Source organism: Coccinella septempunctata, chromosome 8 (assembly GCF_907165205.1).
Source record: "Coccinella septempunctata chromosome 8, icCocSept1.1, whole genome shotgun sequence".
NCBI classification, from domain to species: Eukaryota; Metazoa; Arthropoda; class Insecta; order Coleoptera; family Coccinellidae; genus Coccinella; species Coccinella septempunctata.
Window position 1 is genome coordinate 31,135,857 of NC_058196.1, and position 16,722 is coordinate 31,152,578.

The following is a 16,722-nucleotide window of genomic DNA, read 5'->3' on the forward strand; positions in this document are numbered from 1 at the left end:
TTCCACTAACGCCTGTACAAAGTATGACTTCATTATTGATACGATAACAAACCAATCATTGGGTGAAGTGCTTTTAATGTAATTCGATGTGGAAAATTTTCACAGGTAAGGTATAGGTAGGTGCTATACAGAGGTACAAAAAGGAGCTGACGATATTATCAGATGTATACATGAACCAAAGGCTATGGAAGACATCGATTATCAATCTGAACAGAAGAAGTTTACAAAACACACACGAAAAAAGATAATAAGGACCGATTTGAAACTGCAAACTGGAAAAATATGTGGCGGATAAGATAAATAGGAAATATCGAGTCAGAATTGTATAACGACTAATTACAATCGTGTTTTTTAATCTTTTGAACCCGTGGGCTAGATAAGATTATCAATTACATACACATATTATTTGTCTTTGTAACTTGAGTTCGACGTTTCATATATGATATAGAATTGATCTAATTTCGTTTAGAAGTTTGACAACCGTTCGGATATAAAGTTTTATCTCATGAATATAAATCGTATTTATCATGCAAAAAAACAAGAACGAAGAAGATCTAAATATTTTAGTAACCATCAATGAGGGGTGTAGTGATTTTGTGCCCTACGGCGGCCATATTGTTCTTTGTTTATCCTTCTAAAGTCTTTGTCGTCTTAAAATCTAAAAAGGGGATGTTTTCCAAGAGAATAAATGACCTCATCATTCGTATATTAAAATAATTCAAACCTATGTTAGGTATACCAAAGAAAAAAATTACAACCTCATTGATGGGCATAAAAGGATCTACACGAAACACTCCACTCTTCTGAGAAATGATAATAGATATAAACTTCAACCTTCCAAAAGATATATGTAATGATTGGCAAGTTTCCTATCATATTTTATCAGTGACTAACAAAAATCCCATACCAGGAGATTTTCACGCATCACTATCTATCGTAACGTGGCTAAAAAACCCTGACATTCATGACAATATCTATTACAAAGTAAACGAAGACATATATTATGTTAGGATTATGGCTCAACCTACGCAATAGTGAAAACTGTCAATGAGCTCACCAATTTGGCTTGGTTATGTAGCGAAAACTGCGCTACACGTGCTGCAATAATCAATGTCACGAGCGCACGCGCATCCACCGTCTCGAAATTGAAATAGGTTCGAATTGGGTTGACTTGAAAGCGAACGGGTTAACGTTTATAACCTTCAGTAATAAAGAGAACAGTCGCGAGTGTATATAAACAAAACAAAGCATCGAATTCGAATTTTTCCGGTCAAAAAATCGATGACAGTTTTCGGAAACCTGCCAACGCGTATCGGCGCGACTGACTGTACCTATTTGTGATGTAGTTTTTCCATTTCCGTGCTTTGATATAAGAAAAAAGGTTGAGTATTTGGATTATTAATTTTCCATGTGCTTTTCTTTGTTTTATTCTGGAAGGACTAACATGAGTGAATCTATATGTTCAAAACATTAACTACTTACTTCGTCCATGAGATACACGAACTGTCACTGCTGCCAGTTATAAAAATTCCAAGGAAAACAACGCTTTGCGTCTAACATGAAATGAACTGATGCAAAATCTGAACTTCTGCCAAAACCTACAAGAAATTATATTGCATCAAATTTCAACAGTGTTGATTCATTAGGTTTAACGACCTTATTCAGATATTTCCCAGATAAATTCATGAAAAATTCATTATAAGACAAAAAACTTGCTTTTTATGACCGAAGCACAATCTTCGAATTCACTGTTGCTTATACTTCTTAACCCATAATGCATATCTGTTAGGAAAAAGCTCTACCAAAAACTGCTCTACCAAATAACTGCTCTTAAAGTTTTGCTCCAAAATATGAACCAATAGTCTTATACGATTTTGGTGGATTAGTATACCGATTCACCTTCAGAAGTAAGCCTGCAATCTGTTTGAACTTGTTTGCTGAATCACTTTTCAATGGTGAGCTTATGAAGAGTTACTAAGAACTAATATCTAAGGGACCAAACTAATTGGCAGATAATATGTACGTGTTTGCCATCTACCCTAGAGATTGATCCCTTTCTTATCATTAGATCTTAGTAACTCTGCAAGAATTCAGCATAACAATAAATTGGAGGTTTTCTCTACCTAAGGTTCAGAAAGGTTGCCACTCTAAGATATCCTAGAGGCTGCACTGTACTGATCTATCTCAAAATTCAAAACTATTGGCAAACTTATCTACCTTGTGATTTTTGGAGTGTGAATCTGCCTGAAATTCAAAATCGCTACCTTGGAGATCTGATTTAGTTTGTTGTCTTACTAATCTAGCTCAAAATGTGGATTTGGTAGGAAGCTCTTCTACCTCAAAAGTCAATCAATTGGCCGTTGACCCATTTCACCTAAGATCTTGTGTTTTTGTGTCTTACTTGAATAAGAAAATGTATTGAATTGTCATTCAACGTAATATTTTTTTTATTTTCATTGCTTCGACTAGTTATACCTTTGCAATGGTAACATAGCAGAGAAAACCCTAACGAAAAGAAGGTTAATTGATTATAGAACGTCCAAATGACTCAATCACTCAATCTCTAGATTCTGGATTTGATGGATATACTCGACTTTTAAACAATTCATCGTTTTATCAAGGTCAACCATTATTCAAACTGTAGAGTGTTTTGAGTCATTCACACTAAGGTATTTATCTATTGACTGACCAACCTATAGTCTGATAGCACGCACAATTCACAATAGCCTCTATTTATCTGAAATTTCAAAGGAATATTACTCGGAGAATTATCATAATGTTTCCCACTCAATCACAAGGGCGTTCTCAAAAAAATTTTCACACTCTACTCTACTGAATTGGAAGAGTTCCACTCATTTTTTTCTATGAAAGAAAATGAAAAATTTTGATCACAACAAACTTCGAGATTAATGTGTTTTTTTGAATTAATTTTTTCGATAAATCTAATTGTGTGGATATAATGGAGTAGGTAGGTTATGAGTAAACTTTTTACTCAACTCAAAAGTATCTTATTATTGTATTAATCAATATTCAATCTGAATGAATACGGATATTCCATCACTTTGTGAACTTTAAGTCCATTCCAATATCAATTAAAAATCCCAAAGTCATTTTTCAGTGAAAACGTTTTACGTTTGCAAAATATGGAAGGTTTGACCTATGGCATTTGATCGTTGTCATTCTCGAAATGATTAAGCTGGATTTAATGATAATCCTGGCAGATTTTCCAAGAGTCTGTTCAGGGTTTCGCAACATCTGGTATCATCTACAGCGTATAAAACAATCCATTATCCAATATTCATCAATTTTAAAGCCAGTTAAATAGAAATACTGAATATGGTGTTAAAATAAACCCAGGAGAAGTCTTAATTTATTAATTTTCTGTGAACATGTTGAAATAAGTATGATAAAAACTGAATTGTTTGGTACCGAGCGAAAAAATATATAAACAAATAATATTAACTCTTCTTCCACTTATTCCAGAACAATCAGAGCATTTACACAGTAGTTTTTCTTTCGTTCATCAAAATATATTGATTTTCAGTATAAAGTGGAAAAGGAAAACGTTTTAGAATTTGTTTCTTTGCTTCTTACCTTTTTTTTTGCAGTTTGTCGTTTCTCGTTGATTATTTATTGATGATTTCCCTCCACACTGAGTTTCGTTAAAAAGTAATTTGATGTCCTGTTCATCCATAAGTAATTAGATAAAGCGTGTCCAAGTTTCACCTCAATATTAAATTCGATTACATCTTGAATATTTCAATACGTTCAAACAGAGAACAGAGAAGAGGCAAGTTTATCGATGTCTATAAATCGATGACATTAATAATTTCTATGAAACTTTTCCAGTTGCAAATCAGCCTTGGTCTGTGGCTCTTGTTGAATACAAAATACTCATTATGGAAGTTGAAGACCTTCATGACATTTCTTTTTGAAAAAATCCGATATTACTGAGGGATTTTCCATTCTGTGCTGTAAAAATATTATAAAGTCCCTCGACTGAACCACAGATAATTCTTTGTAATATAACGATTTCTTTCACTTATTTCAGGTCTCGCAATTGCTAAATCATGACAGAAGAAAATGAAGAAGAAGATCGGACGATTGTAACGTTCGAACAGAAAACTACAGGGAGTAACATTGTAGTCAATAAGTGAGTTCATTTACTTTTAACATTTCCATACCTTGAAAGTGGATAATCCGAAGGTTGTCTTTCCTAGCTGTTTGTTTATGAACCTGATATTTGATGACAACGGTTTTGAAAGTAGGCGGTTGAGTGGTTTTCGATTTATATTTTCGTTCAGTATTGATACCTATACAGGGTGAGTCTTTGAGTCGTACAAATATTTTAAGAGTAGATTCTTGAGGTAGAAGGAAGCACTTTTTTTCTTTACCATTTTTCCCGATTCGGCTCTGTTTAAAAAATACAGGCTGTTGAAAAACCATGAAAAATGTTATTTTTAGTTCTATCTCACAAATGGTTTCATCGAATGAAATGAATTTCGGAATATAGTTTTTCATTTATATGATGAATCTTTTTCGAAAACAAGATATGACCCACGTCTTCCAGTTTTCTCATTATGACTGTTATGTACCATAAAAATATCAAAAATTCAAAGAACCCAACTCTTGAAACTAAGTTTGACGCTATCTAATGAATATTTGAACGTTTTGTGAAATAAAAGTATTCCTCATATTTTCTCGTATAATGCGCCGTTTTCTAGTAATTTAATGTTAAAAAAAACTGGGTACTTTGGCTGAATGCAACTCTGTAAAAGATTTCACTCAAGAATCTACCCTGTATAAGAAAAATTCGAAGTGTGTCAGTGTTTTTGGCATTCAAATACTCATTTCCTGAAGTTTTTGGAGAACCTAAAGGAAGTAAACTGTTGTACATACAGAAGGTTTCATAAAACTTTGATTGTCCGATCAACGATTTGACAGACGCTCGATTTCCCAAACGAAATCTCTGAAACCATTTCTTATTTCTGAATATGTTGAAGAAGTAGCAATTGAGAATAATATAATGGACGTATAAACATCATAATTCGATGCGAGAATGATATTCTGACTGAATTATCGATTAAAAACAAATTGACGTCTATTCGTCAATCAAGCGTTGATTCCCCGATCAAGCTTTACGAAACCCGGAGTGAGTCTACATAAAATCATTTGAGTAACGCGCAGACAGTGGCGTTTCCAGAGAGATTTTGGGGTTGAAATAATTTTATATTCGAAATTGAGTTGAAAAACTCAAAAATTTAGGTACTGCATGAATTGAGGCTAAGTGGTCTTTAAGTAGAAATTGGCGACCTATAATACTCAGTACACTGAATTAACGATCGAGTTCAATTCGAAAATATTCGACAGTCTACAGACCAATTCCAGCCTGCTTCAAATTGTGGGCAACCTCCTCCATCAGACATCTCGCGAAAAGTTTATCTCATCACCGACGGGGTAACGATCTCTGATTATTGATTTCCGAACGAGGCAATCAATCGTTTAAGTGAAAACTCAGCCTATATGTCACAGGGGACGACCGCGTTGGTTCTAGAATTGATTTAAATGGGTTGTAATTGAGCGGCCCTGTTCTTTTCATCAAATCTCCATTGTGATATCGTATTGAATTAGCCTTGAATCGTTTTCGCGAACCAACAGTACAGTACGGCAGTTTGAGCTGATGGAGAACGATAGCTATGTAGCAAGACGTCGAACTGCTCAAATCTGATGCGGTGCGCTCATGCTAGATGGTCTCGGGTTGTGCATGTTCTGTGAAATGAAAATTCGCAACTTTAGAGGGTAAGTCTTCGGTGATCTGACTAGAGACATCTGATAGTGCTTTGAGTATCCAAAGACTGCATACATATAGGGTGATACAAAACCTCCAGAAAGTGTCCCAACTAAAACCCTCCTTCCTTAACAACTCCTGTTGTCGAAAACCCCTCCATACCGTCAAGATTTCACGAGGTTTACCCTGAACCTCTTTCCTTCAGAGACCATAGTCATTCCCTTGAGTTTTTCAATGGAAAAGGTGAGTTGAATAACTTGAATTTCAGGGAATTTTCAATCTGGTTATGGTCTCACCTGTTCTTCTATATGCATCGGTTATCTGAAGAGAATTTCGAAAATAACCATTAAAAATACGTGAAAATGACGTATTATTCTTAAAATATCATATTAACTGTCTAAGTGACCTCTGGTATTGTTGAAAAATTAACTATTTTTCATCCTCAAAGGTAGATTATAAGAACAGGATCGAAAAATAAAAGTAATATTGTAAAATCCATTCCTTTTTATTTTTGGCTGGAAGAACAGTATAGGTATACATGAATTAAACGCTCAAATATGTGAAAATACAAATATTGGCCAGTAATATCCTTAGATACAATTACTTTGAAAGTGTTTCGAAATGTTTGATGAAATGTGTAATAAAATTTCTATTACATGCGCGCAATTTGACCATAATACCGATTAAATTTCGATTCATTTCACCGTTACAATCTAACGAGTTTTTCACCATTAAAATCAGCGGAAAATGGAAAACTTTTAGCGTCTTCACGAGGAAAATTCGAAGTGCCACTTTGCCTCTTTTGTATTTGGGAAATCTCAAAGGGCTCACACCACAAAACGTTTATTAAGTTAATTAACAACAGAATTAAAGTTGACTCTAAAGTCAAAACGTCAACTGTCAATTTCTACAGCCTACTCGACCAATAACTCCACTAATTTCCCAAATACTCTCAAATTTTCATGAAAAACTACACCAACCAACTTATAAAATAAAGCTTCCCTCTTGTATTATTTTCGATTAGGAAATTGAGGAACTTGTAAGGATGTTCCTAATAAGGATAAGACTTTGGCATAACAATCCCTGTGTAGTTGATAAATTGGCATGTAGTACCTACGTCCCAATGATATAATAGATACAGAGGAAATCCAATTACTTTATTAAATGATGACGAAATTCATGGATTAAGTCCTGTGAAAAGTGTTTCATTGAATTCTTCTCCCCATAAATTTTTCCTACAAATCGAAACGCAATGAGAAAAATGATGGACGTGACACTGATTACTCGTGTGAGTGGTGAATAAAATGTTTATATTTCAGCAGGATAGGTCACGGCATGATTATTCTTTCCTCGTTATTCTACTACATTGGAGCATTTTGTATTTCAAAAAGGACATGCACATGAATCATTTCAATACGTTTTTCCTTTCAATGAAATCTTATCTCTGACCTGAATGATGTGTCACAGGTCCAATACAATTTGTTCGAAAAATTCGAATAACTCAAGAACCGTTTTTCCGATGTTCACCAAAATTGAGCTCAATGTCTTCGGAATTGTGACTCGTAGCGTGCACATAAGTGACTAATTTTTGTCCTCTTTTTTTTCCAGAAGATTGAGCTTAGCTGTAGCCATAGTAACAAGAGCTGTCCTACCAACTGTATTCAACCTATACTATTCACTTCTTCGAAACCAACAGATCTTAGTAGATAACATTTGTAACCACATACTGCCCTCCATTTTAGCCTTTATAGTAAATACAATCTCGAGTTCGTTACAAACTTCACGTCAAGAAATAACTTACGTAGCACAGGATGGGAGAGAAGAAGGACATAACGAAATAACGATCGAAACTAATGCAGAAGGTGCTGAGAGATCTGTTGAACTCTCCATTCTACACGAGCCTGAAGTAAGTCACCTACTACCTACCTGTTTTTGCTAGAAATATCCATTTTTCTTATTCAAATCCTTCGAGCAACTATATGTGTATAGCTTCTAAAACTTTCGATTTCGTTTTTTCAATTGTTATATGGTCCCAAGTTCTCTATTGTCTAACAGGTGTATAATATCTAACATTCAAAACAATCATGAAGGTAAATGACTAACATACGAAGTAGCCTATTGTATTTAAATGTTTTTTCCCATGACCATATAGTGTTCTGGTACATGACCTGCCCGATTTAAAATCTTGTTGATCTTCTGATACTATAGGCATTATGTTTGTTGAAGAACAGGAACTGAATACTTCGATGGTTGTTTTGGAAAACATTTGTTTCCAAAATAATGACTGAATTCTTGTCGTCTTTTTCCATCGGTTATGATCGGAAGCAAATGATTTGTAGTATTTCCTTCCATTTTGTACCACATGAGGTAGCCAAGGATTGAAGTTGTCCAATAGATGTTCATCTTGTGTATGTAGGTACGAAGGAACTCAAACTTTGTAGGTTTAGGTATAAAACTGTTTGCTTCTATGTATAGACATCGAAAATTGTCCTTCTAATGGACAGATGTAGCAGTGTTTTCGATTTTTTTACCATCTAAACGCGATATATTTTCAGTTTTCGTTTGTTTTCCGCGAGTGCCTGAAATAAAGGAGGTAGGTCCCCGTCTTTACCGTTCAGTTTCTTAATTAGACCTACACCGGTTACTTCTTTGCTGTACTGTATCGCTTTCTGTTATATTTTATCGTACTTTACCTTGTTTCGCGAGTCTGACTTTTCCCTTCGCTATCAGTCATGGTGCGTAAGCCCTTGGGGTACTGAAGGGAAAATCCGTCAACTCCTCTGTTCTTTTCTATCAGTCATGACGCGTAAGGGTAGAGAATAAGAGATACCGCTCGTCGTCAGTGAAATCCCGTAGTTGCGCTAAAAATAGACCTGTTCTTCGCTATCAGTCATGGAGCGTTAGCCCTTGGGGTAGCGAGTAAAAGTCTCGAATAGATCTGCCGTGGTTGTGTTTCTTTCATTTCTGGAGAAATACAATTAATTACATCCCGATCCGTATAGCAAGTCATTTCACTTCGCGAGGTCATCCTTAGTATCCATTTCGTCAGTTCTGGTTGGCGCATTTTATTGAACAACCTTTGATTTTTCACTGTACCCGGTATAAACTTCACAAAGGGCTCGTGATCGGATAGAATTTCCAGAATATATGTTTGCTGATAGATTCGCTCATATTTCATACTTACACATATTTCCGTTGTATATATAACCAGTTTCCTAAGGTGTGAATAAACTGGTACACAATTTGATTTTGACTACTTCGTTATCGCTACCACCCTAGATAATAGCGAACTCTGTCTCCGACTACCAGCTACTCTGGTAGGTTTGCTATTCTTCCTAGTGAAAAGAATAGCTGGCGCTCGACATAAGTTACAGTGCTCCATGTTTTGAAATTGCATTATCAAATGAATGTCCAGGAAATTTTTGCTAGGTATCCAGTGTTGTCCAATGTATTTTCTGCTGTTTCTTCCTCTTATTGTTGTCGCATTGCTCTTCCATTTTTGTACTATCCAAACGCGACATCCATTCGAAAGTGGACTTTCTTTGGATGATCTAGTGTCCATTGGATATCTGATAGGTGGCCAATGGACAATGTTTTGGATATGAATGTCCAGGATATCTTCAGTTATGTATCCATGGGTTTACCTTATGTATTTTCTAGTATTTTCTTTGTTAACTGTACTCTCTTTGCTAGGGGGAAATCGAAGCAGATATCATCTTCATCCACGGCCTGCATGGCGGTCTGGGCAGGACCTGGACACAGGGCCAGTGGCGGCACGAGAATCACAAACTCAAGGATCAGTTGCCGACCACTGCTCCAACTGGCGAGATGTTCGTACCTCCTAAGAAGCAATCGCTCACGGGTACCATACTCAGCATCTACCACGCCAGAGCGAAGGAGAACAGGAAGAGGTCAAGGGATTTCGAGTATATAGAAACCCGGGAAGAGTGGAACATAGACGAAATGGTGGGAGAGAGATGCGATGAGAACTTGTCTGATTGTTGGCCTAGGGACTGGATAAAACTGGACGTTCCAGGAGCCAGAGTCATGGCTCTCAACTACGATACGGATGTTTTGTGGTGTCCGATATGGCTGAAACAGCGCAAAAGGTAACAAATTGTAAGCATAATTTACACTTTTACTTGGGATCTGAGGTTTGAGGTTGGTTTTCTGGATGAAAATTGATGGGAACATACTTTTATATCGTCAGTTTTGATTTTTTCAAATCTTCTTGGGAATCACTTTAAAATATTAGACTCTTGGATTAATTTTGCAACGATTGAATAATAAAATTGAGGACAACTAGTCAGATCAGGAACTGAACTTGTTTCGTTGTTTTGCTGTAAACAAATATGGAAAATTTTAAAACTTTTTTATGTATTTATCGAATTAATTCACAGCGGGACTTGGACTTTGGTTCAGACCAAGATGGAATTCACATAATACAGATTCTAGTTTCTTGAAATGAATTCAGTAAATCAAAGACAGCTTTTTTGTTGTGAATATATGCTCGGACAGGTCCATTAAGTATTTCAAATTGCTGTCTTTTTGATGTAAGAAAGTTGTATGCAGCGTGTCTAAGATGTCTAAAAACATCTTAAGCGTGTCCCAAATTTGACGTATGCCGTCATCTATCATTTTTGGTTTTTTCAAAGGGCAATCCTAATTTTTAGTTACACATGGTGAAAAATCGAAGATAAACCTTGTGACATTCCATTTTTGAACTGCCTGAAGTGTTTCATTGAGTTGAATCAGATTCCATTTTCGAATTAGGAAATTAAATTCTTATAATCTTTTTGCTTCATTTTCCCACATATAGTAACAACAAAAAAATGGTTTTGACTCATTGGAGGGACTCGCACTGTATAGTATACCTAATAATGTTTGTTCCTTCCAAAAGTGATATTATTCATTATCTTCCAAATAGTTCAAATATGTCATTTTCCATTTTATTATACGAACAAAGACGTCGGGTTATTTAACCAATTGAAGATCGTTAGTAGCGGTGTTCAGGCAATTTAAACGGCAAGATTCACGTAATGATGCAATATCATGTAAAATTGACAATAACGACTGTAAATAATGGAATAATTCATAAAGTATCCGGTACCACATTTTTTCATCCATTAACAAAATGAATATCTATTCCATAAGTATCTTGCATTTTGAAGAGAATCATCAGAAAAAACGAAATTCACAGATAAATAGTGCATGTTTAGATTAATTTTTTGCAGGACCGGCATGGTTGAGAGAAGTGACGAAATGATTGAAGAGTTGCTCAGGGTGGGAGTTGGTAAAAAACCAATAATATGGGTTGGCCACTCTAAGGGAGGCTTGTACATAAAACAAATCATAATGAATGGTAAGTAGTAAGTAATTAAACCACTGAATTCAACCACACCTTTAGTCGAACTTCATTTAACATTTTAAACAAACTAGAAGATGCAACTGTCAATTTTTTTGAAGGAGCAAATTTAAAGAACAAAGTTAAAAAAGATTTTCTCGATGATAACACGTGATAGCAAAACTCAAGTAATTTGATGGAAAAGACGATCGATTATCAGTTATTTTGAATATTTTATGATGAAAGTTCCTTCGAAATACGCGAAGGAATTGAAATTATATACTGTTGTGTATAGATTCCGAAAAGGAAATATTTTATTGAAGGAATATTGAAAACAAAATGGAAGCCTAAAATGGCTTCTCTTCCCAAGTCAATTTGACGTTTGATAGACGTCTGGAACTTACCTACAGTATTAATTTAACCATAAACATAGAGGAAAATTAGCCTGTGGATGTAAATGAATACATTTTATTCAATTTTATGTTTATTCTTATTTTCTTCTTGCAGCAGTTGAGAGGAACCCTCATGGTAGAGTAGATATCCATAATATTAAGAGACAAACCAAGGCAATCATGTTTTATAGTGTACCTCATAAAGGATCAATATTAGCAGATGTTTCCTTGCCATTTCTTAGAAAAAGTGTCGAACTTCTGGAAGTGCAGAGAAGTAAGTTTCCAACCTGCTTGAAAAACACAAGTAGCCTATGAAATATTGACGTATGTCCATTTGACCATTTCGTTAAGTACGATATAATTGATGAAATTGATATCTAATTTTCTCTTCAACAGATTGCGATTTCATTCTGGACTTGGACAGGAGATTTTTAACTTTATGTCAAAGTGGTGAATTTTACCCAGAAATTTTCAGTTTTATTGAAACTTCGTTCACCATGATGTCATTCCTCTTTCTCAAGATTGTTGCCTTTGATTCTGCAGGTAAGCGTAAGCGAAATAAGTTGTTTTCGATGCATTTTGAAGTTGTGATCCTGGAATAATCTAAAAGGACCATTTTTTTTTCAGATCTGGGTATAGGAAAGAAATGTGGAGTAGGACTGGACCATCGGGAAATCTGCAAACCAGCTGGTCGAGATTGTTTTTTATATGTAGAATTAATAAAGTTAATCAAAAAAGCACTAGACAACAATAACTGAATTGTTTGTTCAATGATTGCGAATTGTGATAGTTTTTAATATTGAAATATTGTTTATTATTAACAAAAGAATAGATTTATTCAAGTTGTATTGAATGTGTCTTTTACTTCAGTTATCTTTACTATCAGCTTAGGACTTCGACTGATGTGGTAGAAAACTTAGATTGAAGTGTTTGATGCTCACTCAAAAAGTTGCAATCCCCGTTATTGCATCAATAATGATACGAAAATTTCCACAAAGAAGTTGAGAACAGGAGTTCTGCGCTAAATTTGGGCGATAAATAGAGAGAGTTGTTGACATTCTGTCGCAGGCAACTGCAACATAGCAAGAACAGAAAGTTCGAAAAGTTTCGCACTTGCGAGACACTGGAACTCACCCCTTACAGTGTAAACGCACCTTAAGACAGTTCACCATAACCTACAAATTTTTGTTTACTGTTTACTGTCTTGTCAAATAGATGATTATTTTTAGATGAAATCACATAATAACGTAGGAATTTCATTTTAAATCCCATATTTCCAACTCAGTTTACATTAATGATCAGAAGAATGATGCCCACACACAATTGCGAGGTTTTAAGGAAGAAATTTCGAGGTTGTCTTTTAGGCTCGTTACTCGGAGATTGTCTCGGGGCCCCATTCGAAGGTGATTTCATCTCAGCTGGCGAAAAAATTGTGATAAAGAATTACTTCGATAAGCTGGAAACACCTGATTTCAAAGGTGAGTACCTACTTAGGTAGGAAGATCGTCACCCCTTTGACTGCTGGTCTTTTTTCAAGGCCCTATCAAACAGTACACTGATGACACAGCTATGACAAGATGTGTTGCAAAAGCATTGATTGATAAGCCAGAACCAGACTTCACGTTAATGGCAAAACTCTTCGTTAAGGAATATTTCCTGGAACCAAAACGTGGTTACGGTCAGAATGTCATCACGGTGTTCAAAAAGTTGAAACAAAGTAGATTTCAAGACATTTTTAAGCCAGCAAGTGAACAGTTCAATGGTTCTGGCTCCCTTGGGAATGGAGGAGCGATGAGGATTGCCCCCTTAGCCTTATATTTTTTCGACAAAGATGATTTGTTGGTGGACGCAGCGACTAAGGCCACAAAAATAACACACACTCATCCCTTGGGAGTGAATGGAGCGCTGTTACAATGTATGGCCATTCAGCAATGTTTCATGACGAAACATGGGGACAAAATTGATGTACATAAATTTGTTGAGGAGCTTTTGCATAAAATGAAACCGTTCGAATATGAGGAGGACGAAGATTTTGAAGAGTAATGAGACAATTTCTTTTAACACAAAGGTCGCTCTGAATGTTTTATTTCACAGAATTTTGGAGAAACCGTACCGGGAGAAGCTGTTGTTGATTCAGAACTTGTTACACAGAACATATGAAAATGATGAACTTTATGATGAAGTTCTTGAGACATTGGGGAACAACATTTCAGCGCTAGAATCTGTACCTACCGCTATCTATTGTTTTTTGAAAGCATGTGCAGAAACTCCTGAAATGAAGGTCAGTACTCATTAACTTATCTAGTTATGAATCAAGTGAACGGTTTTCCATGGAACAAACTTCACTTTGCCCATATTTGAATTTGAAATTTTCAGCTTGCCAGCAGTTTTAAGAAAGCTTACTTTGCCTGGGCCAATCTTCTTTAGAATTTTTCAAAAATTGCAAATTTCAATCTGCGATATCTCCTGTTATATTCGTCTGATCGAATTGGGATTTCCGGTTCTATAATCAGCGCTGCCTAGGCTTCCTCCCTAGCACAAAAACTCGATTTCGAAAATCTCGATTTTTTCGGGTCAAAAATGAGCAAGGGGTTGGACCCCCCTAAAATGACCTATCTGCTACTCTGTCTAAAAATCAGGATGTTCTATTACTATCCTAGGATATGGAGTGCATAGAATTTGTTCCGAAGATTCTAGAAAACCAAACAGTTGATGCTTCAATAGAGAATTGCACTCCAGAGAGCTCTTCGAAGTCAACTCGAGAATGAAAAGTGGAAAAACAAAAAAAATTATTTTCTCCTAAACAGTGTCAGATATTGGAGAGTTTGGTATGAAAATATTGGTTTTAGAACACGCTGAATCTATTGCAAGCAATTTCGAAAGCCTATCTCTGTTCGTTTAGATTTTCATCTCGGAAATGGCATTTTTCAAAAATTGCAATTTTCAATCTGCGATATCTCCTGTTATATTCGTCTGATCCAATTGGGATTTCCGGTTATATAATCAGCGTTGCCTAGGCTTCCACCCTAGTACAAAAACTCGATTTCGAAAATTTCGATTTTTTAGGTCAAAAATGAGCAAGGGGTTGGACCCCCCTAAAATGACCTATTTGCTACTCTGTCTGAAAACAAGGATGTTCTATTACTATCCTACGATATGGAGTGCATAGAACTTGTTCCGAAGATTCTGGAAAACCAAACAGTTGATGCTTCAGTAGAGAATTGCACTCCAGAGAGCTCTTCGAAGTCAACTCGAAAATGAAAAGTGGAAAAACAAAAAAAATTATTTTCTCCCAAACAGTGTCAGATATTGGAAAGTTTGGTATGAAAATATAGGTTTTAGAACACGCTGAATCTATTGCAAGCAATTTCGAAAGCCTATCTCTGTTCGTTTAGATTTTCATCTCGAAAATGGCATTTTTCAAAAATTGCAATTTTCAATCTGCGATATCTCCTGTTATATTCGTCTGATGCAATTGGGATTTCCGGTTATATAATCAGTGTTGCCTAGGCTTCCACCCTAGCACAAAAACTCGATTTCGAAAATTTCGATTTTTTTAGGTCAAAAATGAGCAAGGGGTTAGACCCCCCTAAAATGACATATTTGCTACTCTGTCTGAAAATCAGGATGTTCCATTACTATCCTAGGATATGGAGTGCATAGAACTTGTTCCGAAGATTCTGGAAAACCAAACAGTTGATGCTCCAATAGAGAATTGCACTCCAGAGAGCTCTTCGAAGTCAACTCGAAAATGAAAAGTGGAAAAACAAAAAAAATTATTTTCTCCTAAACAGTGCCAGATATTCGGAATTTTGGTATGGAAATATAGGTTTTCGAACACGCTGAATCCATTGGGAGCAATTTCGAAAGCCTGTCTCCCTTCGTTTAGATTTTCATCTCGGAAATGGCATTTTTCAAAAATTGCTATTTTCAATCTGCGATATCTACAGTTATATTCGTCTGATCCAATTGGGATTTCCGGTTCTATAATCAGCGTTGCCTAGGCTTCCACCCTAGCATAAGAACTCGATTTCGAAAATCTCGATTTTTTGGGTCAAAAATGAGCAAGGGGTTGGACCCCCCTAAAATGACCTATTTGCTACTCTGTCTGAAAACAAGGATATTCTATTACTATCCTACGATATGGAGTGCATAGAACTTGTTCCGAAGATTCTGGAAAACCAAACAGTTGATGCTTCAATAGAGAATTGCACTGCAGAGAGCTCTTCGAAGTCAACTCGAAAATGAAAAGTGGAAAAACAAAAAAAAATATTTTCTCCTAAACAGTGCCAGATATTCGGAATTTTTGTATGGAAATATTGGTTTTCGAACACGCTGAATCTATTGCGAGCAATTTTGAGAGCCTACCTTCCTTCGTTTAGATTTTCATCTTGGAAATAGCATTTTTCAAAAATTGCAAATTCCACTTGAGAATCTGTCATAACCGAACGGCTTCATCGAACTCCATAAAATCTTCAGATTTTTAACTAGAAGAGTTGCTCTTTCAGAATATGTATCAGATTTCCATCTACGGTTAATTCTATTGGGAGAAAAACTACTCGAAAAATTCCCAGAAAGATAGAATCAATGAAATAATCGTCAAAACCGAACGGCTGCATCGAGCTCCATGAAATTTTCAAATTTAGTATTAGAAGAGTTGCTCTTTCAGAATATGTATTTCAGGATATCTTCAGAAATGCTGTGGAATATGCCATAACACTAGGTGGTGATACCGACACGATAGCAAGTATGACAGGAGCAATAGCTGGCGCATATGTTGGCGAAGAACATCTGAACAAAAACGTAATCGAGAACTGCGAAAAACATAAGGAAACTATTGAGATGGCCGACAATCTTCTAGCAGCCAGACAAGAGGAAACTGCAGAGATGAAAAATTCGTAACGATGCCAAAATGTGAATATTATACCTATAATTTTCAATTATAATTGTGTATTGTGCTGATTGGTTCATTATTTTTAATATACTGTTATTGTTGATGGTGGTTTTAACCTGAATAATAAACGAATTTAGTCGACTTTGGAAATGTTGACGAAAGGTTATGACAGTTGCCATAGTAACCAGAGGCGAGGACTGTCAAACTTTGCTTGAGAGCCAATAACGTTGCAGTCTGTGTTCAAGCTACAATCCGATTGGTTCGTGATCAGTTTTTGACAACAATATGTCATGATGACAGCACT

General features: G+C 35.7%; 2 protein-coding genes and 1 long non-coding RNA gene across 5 annotated transcripts; 2 read left to right on the forward strand and 1 right to left on the reverse strand.

The window, feature by feature from the left end:
- Positions 1-12,377, forward strand: LOC123319051. 3 transcript variants are annotated; one of them, XM_044905895.1, is made up of 8 exons: positions 1-105; positions 4,052-4,153; positions 7,397-7,694; positions 9,482-9,897; positions 11,023-11,150; positions 11,640-11,798; positions 11,921-12,067; positions 12,152-12,377. In XM_044905895.1, the coding sequence occupies exons 2-8, from the start codon at positions 4,071-4,073 to the stop codon at positions 12,280-12,282; spliced, it is 1,362 nt and encodes a 453-aa protein (XP_044761830.1). In that variant the 5' UTR covers positions 1-105; positions 4,052-4,070; the 3' UTR covers positions 12,283-12,377. The 3 variants fall into 3 exon arrangements, with proteins under 3 accessions (XP_044761830.1, XP_044761829.1, XP_044761831.1); XM_044905894.1 differs by lacking the exon at positions 1-105 and adding an exon at positions 1,158-1,381; XM_044905896.1 differs by lacking the exons at positions 1-105; positions 4,052-4,153 and adding an exon at positions 5,571-5,799.
- Positions 1,355-3,631, reverse strand: LOC123319052. Its single transcript, XR_006538442.1, has 2 exons — positions 3,595-3,631; positions 1,355-1,598 (listed from the first exon to the last, which is right to left on the reverse strand). It is a non-coding gene; the product is annotated as an uncharacterized LOC123319052 (long non-coding RNA).
- Positions 12,378-12,697: 320 nt separating the features above from the next.
- LOC123318649 (ADP-ribose glycohydrolase ARH3-like) lies at positions 12,698-16,521 on the forward strand. Its single transcript, XM_044905330.1, has 4 exons — positions 12,698-13,002; positions 13,062-13,563; positions 13,619-13,805; positions 16,208-16,521. The coding sequence occupies exons 1-4, from the start codon at positions 12,819-12,821 to the stop codon at positions 16,424-16,426; spliced, it is 1,092 nt and encodes a 363-aa protein (XP_044761265.1). The 5' UTR covers positions 12,698-12,818; the 3' UTR covers positions 16,427-16,521.
- The last annotated feature ends 201 nt before the right edge of the window (positions 16,522-16,722 follow it).

Excerpts from the sequence above, each read along its gene's own strand:
- LOC123319051 (XM_044905895.1), top strand. The coding sequence starts at position 4,071 with ATGACAGAAGAAAATGAAGAAGAAGATCGGACGATTGTAACGTTCGAA. Across the intron at positions 4,154-7,396 it reads AGTAACATTGTAGTCAATAA|AAGATTGAGCTTAGCTGTAG; the intron begins GTGAGTTCATTT and ends TTTTTTTTCCAG. Across the intron at positions 7,695-9,481 it reads CCATTCTACACGAGCCTGAA|GGGGAAATCGAAGCAGATAT; the intron begins GTAAGTCACCTA and ends TCTCTTTGCTAG.
- LOC123318649 (XM_044905330.1), top strand. The coding sequence starts at position 12,819 with ATGATCAGAAGAATGATGCCCACACACAATTGCGAGGTTTTAAGGAAG. Across the intron at positions 13,003-13,061 it reads GGAAACACCTGATTTCAAAG|GCCCTATCAAACAGTACACT; the intron begins GTGAGTACCTAC and ends TCTTTTTTCAAG. Across the intron at positions 13,564-13,618 it reads GAGGACGAAGATTTTGAAGA|AATTTTGGAGAAACCGTACC; the intron begins GTAATGAGACAA and ends TTTATTTCACAG.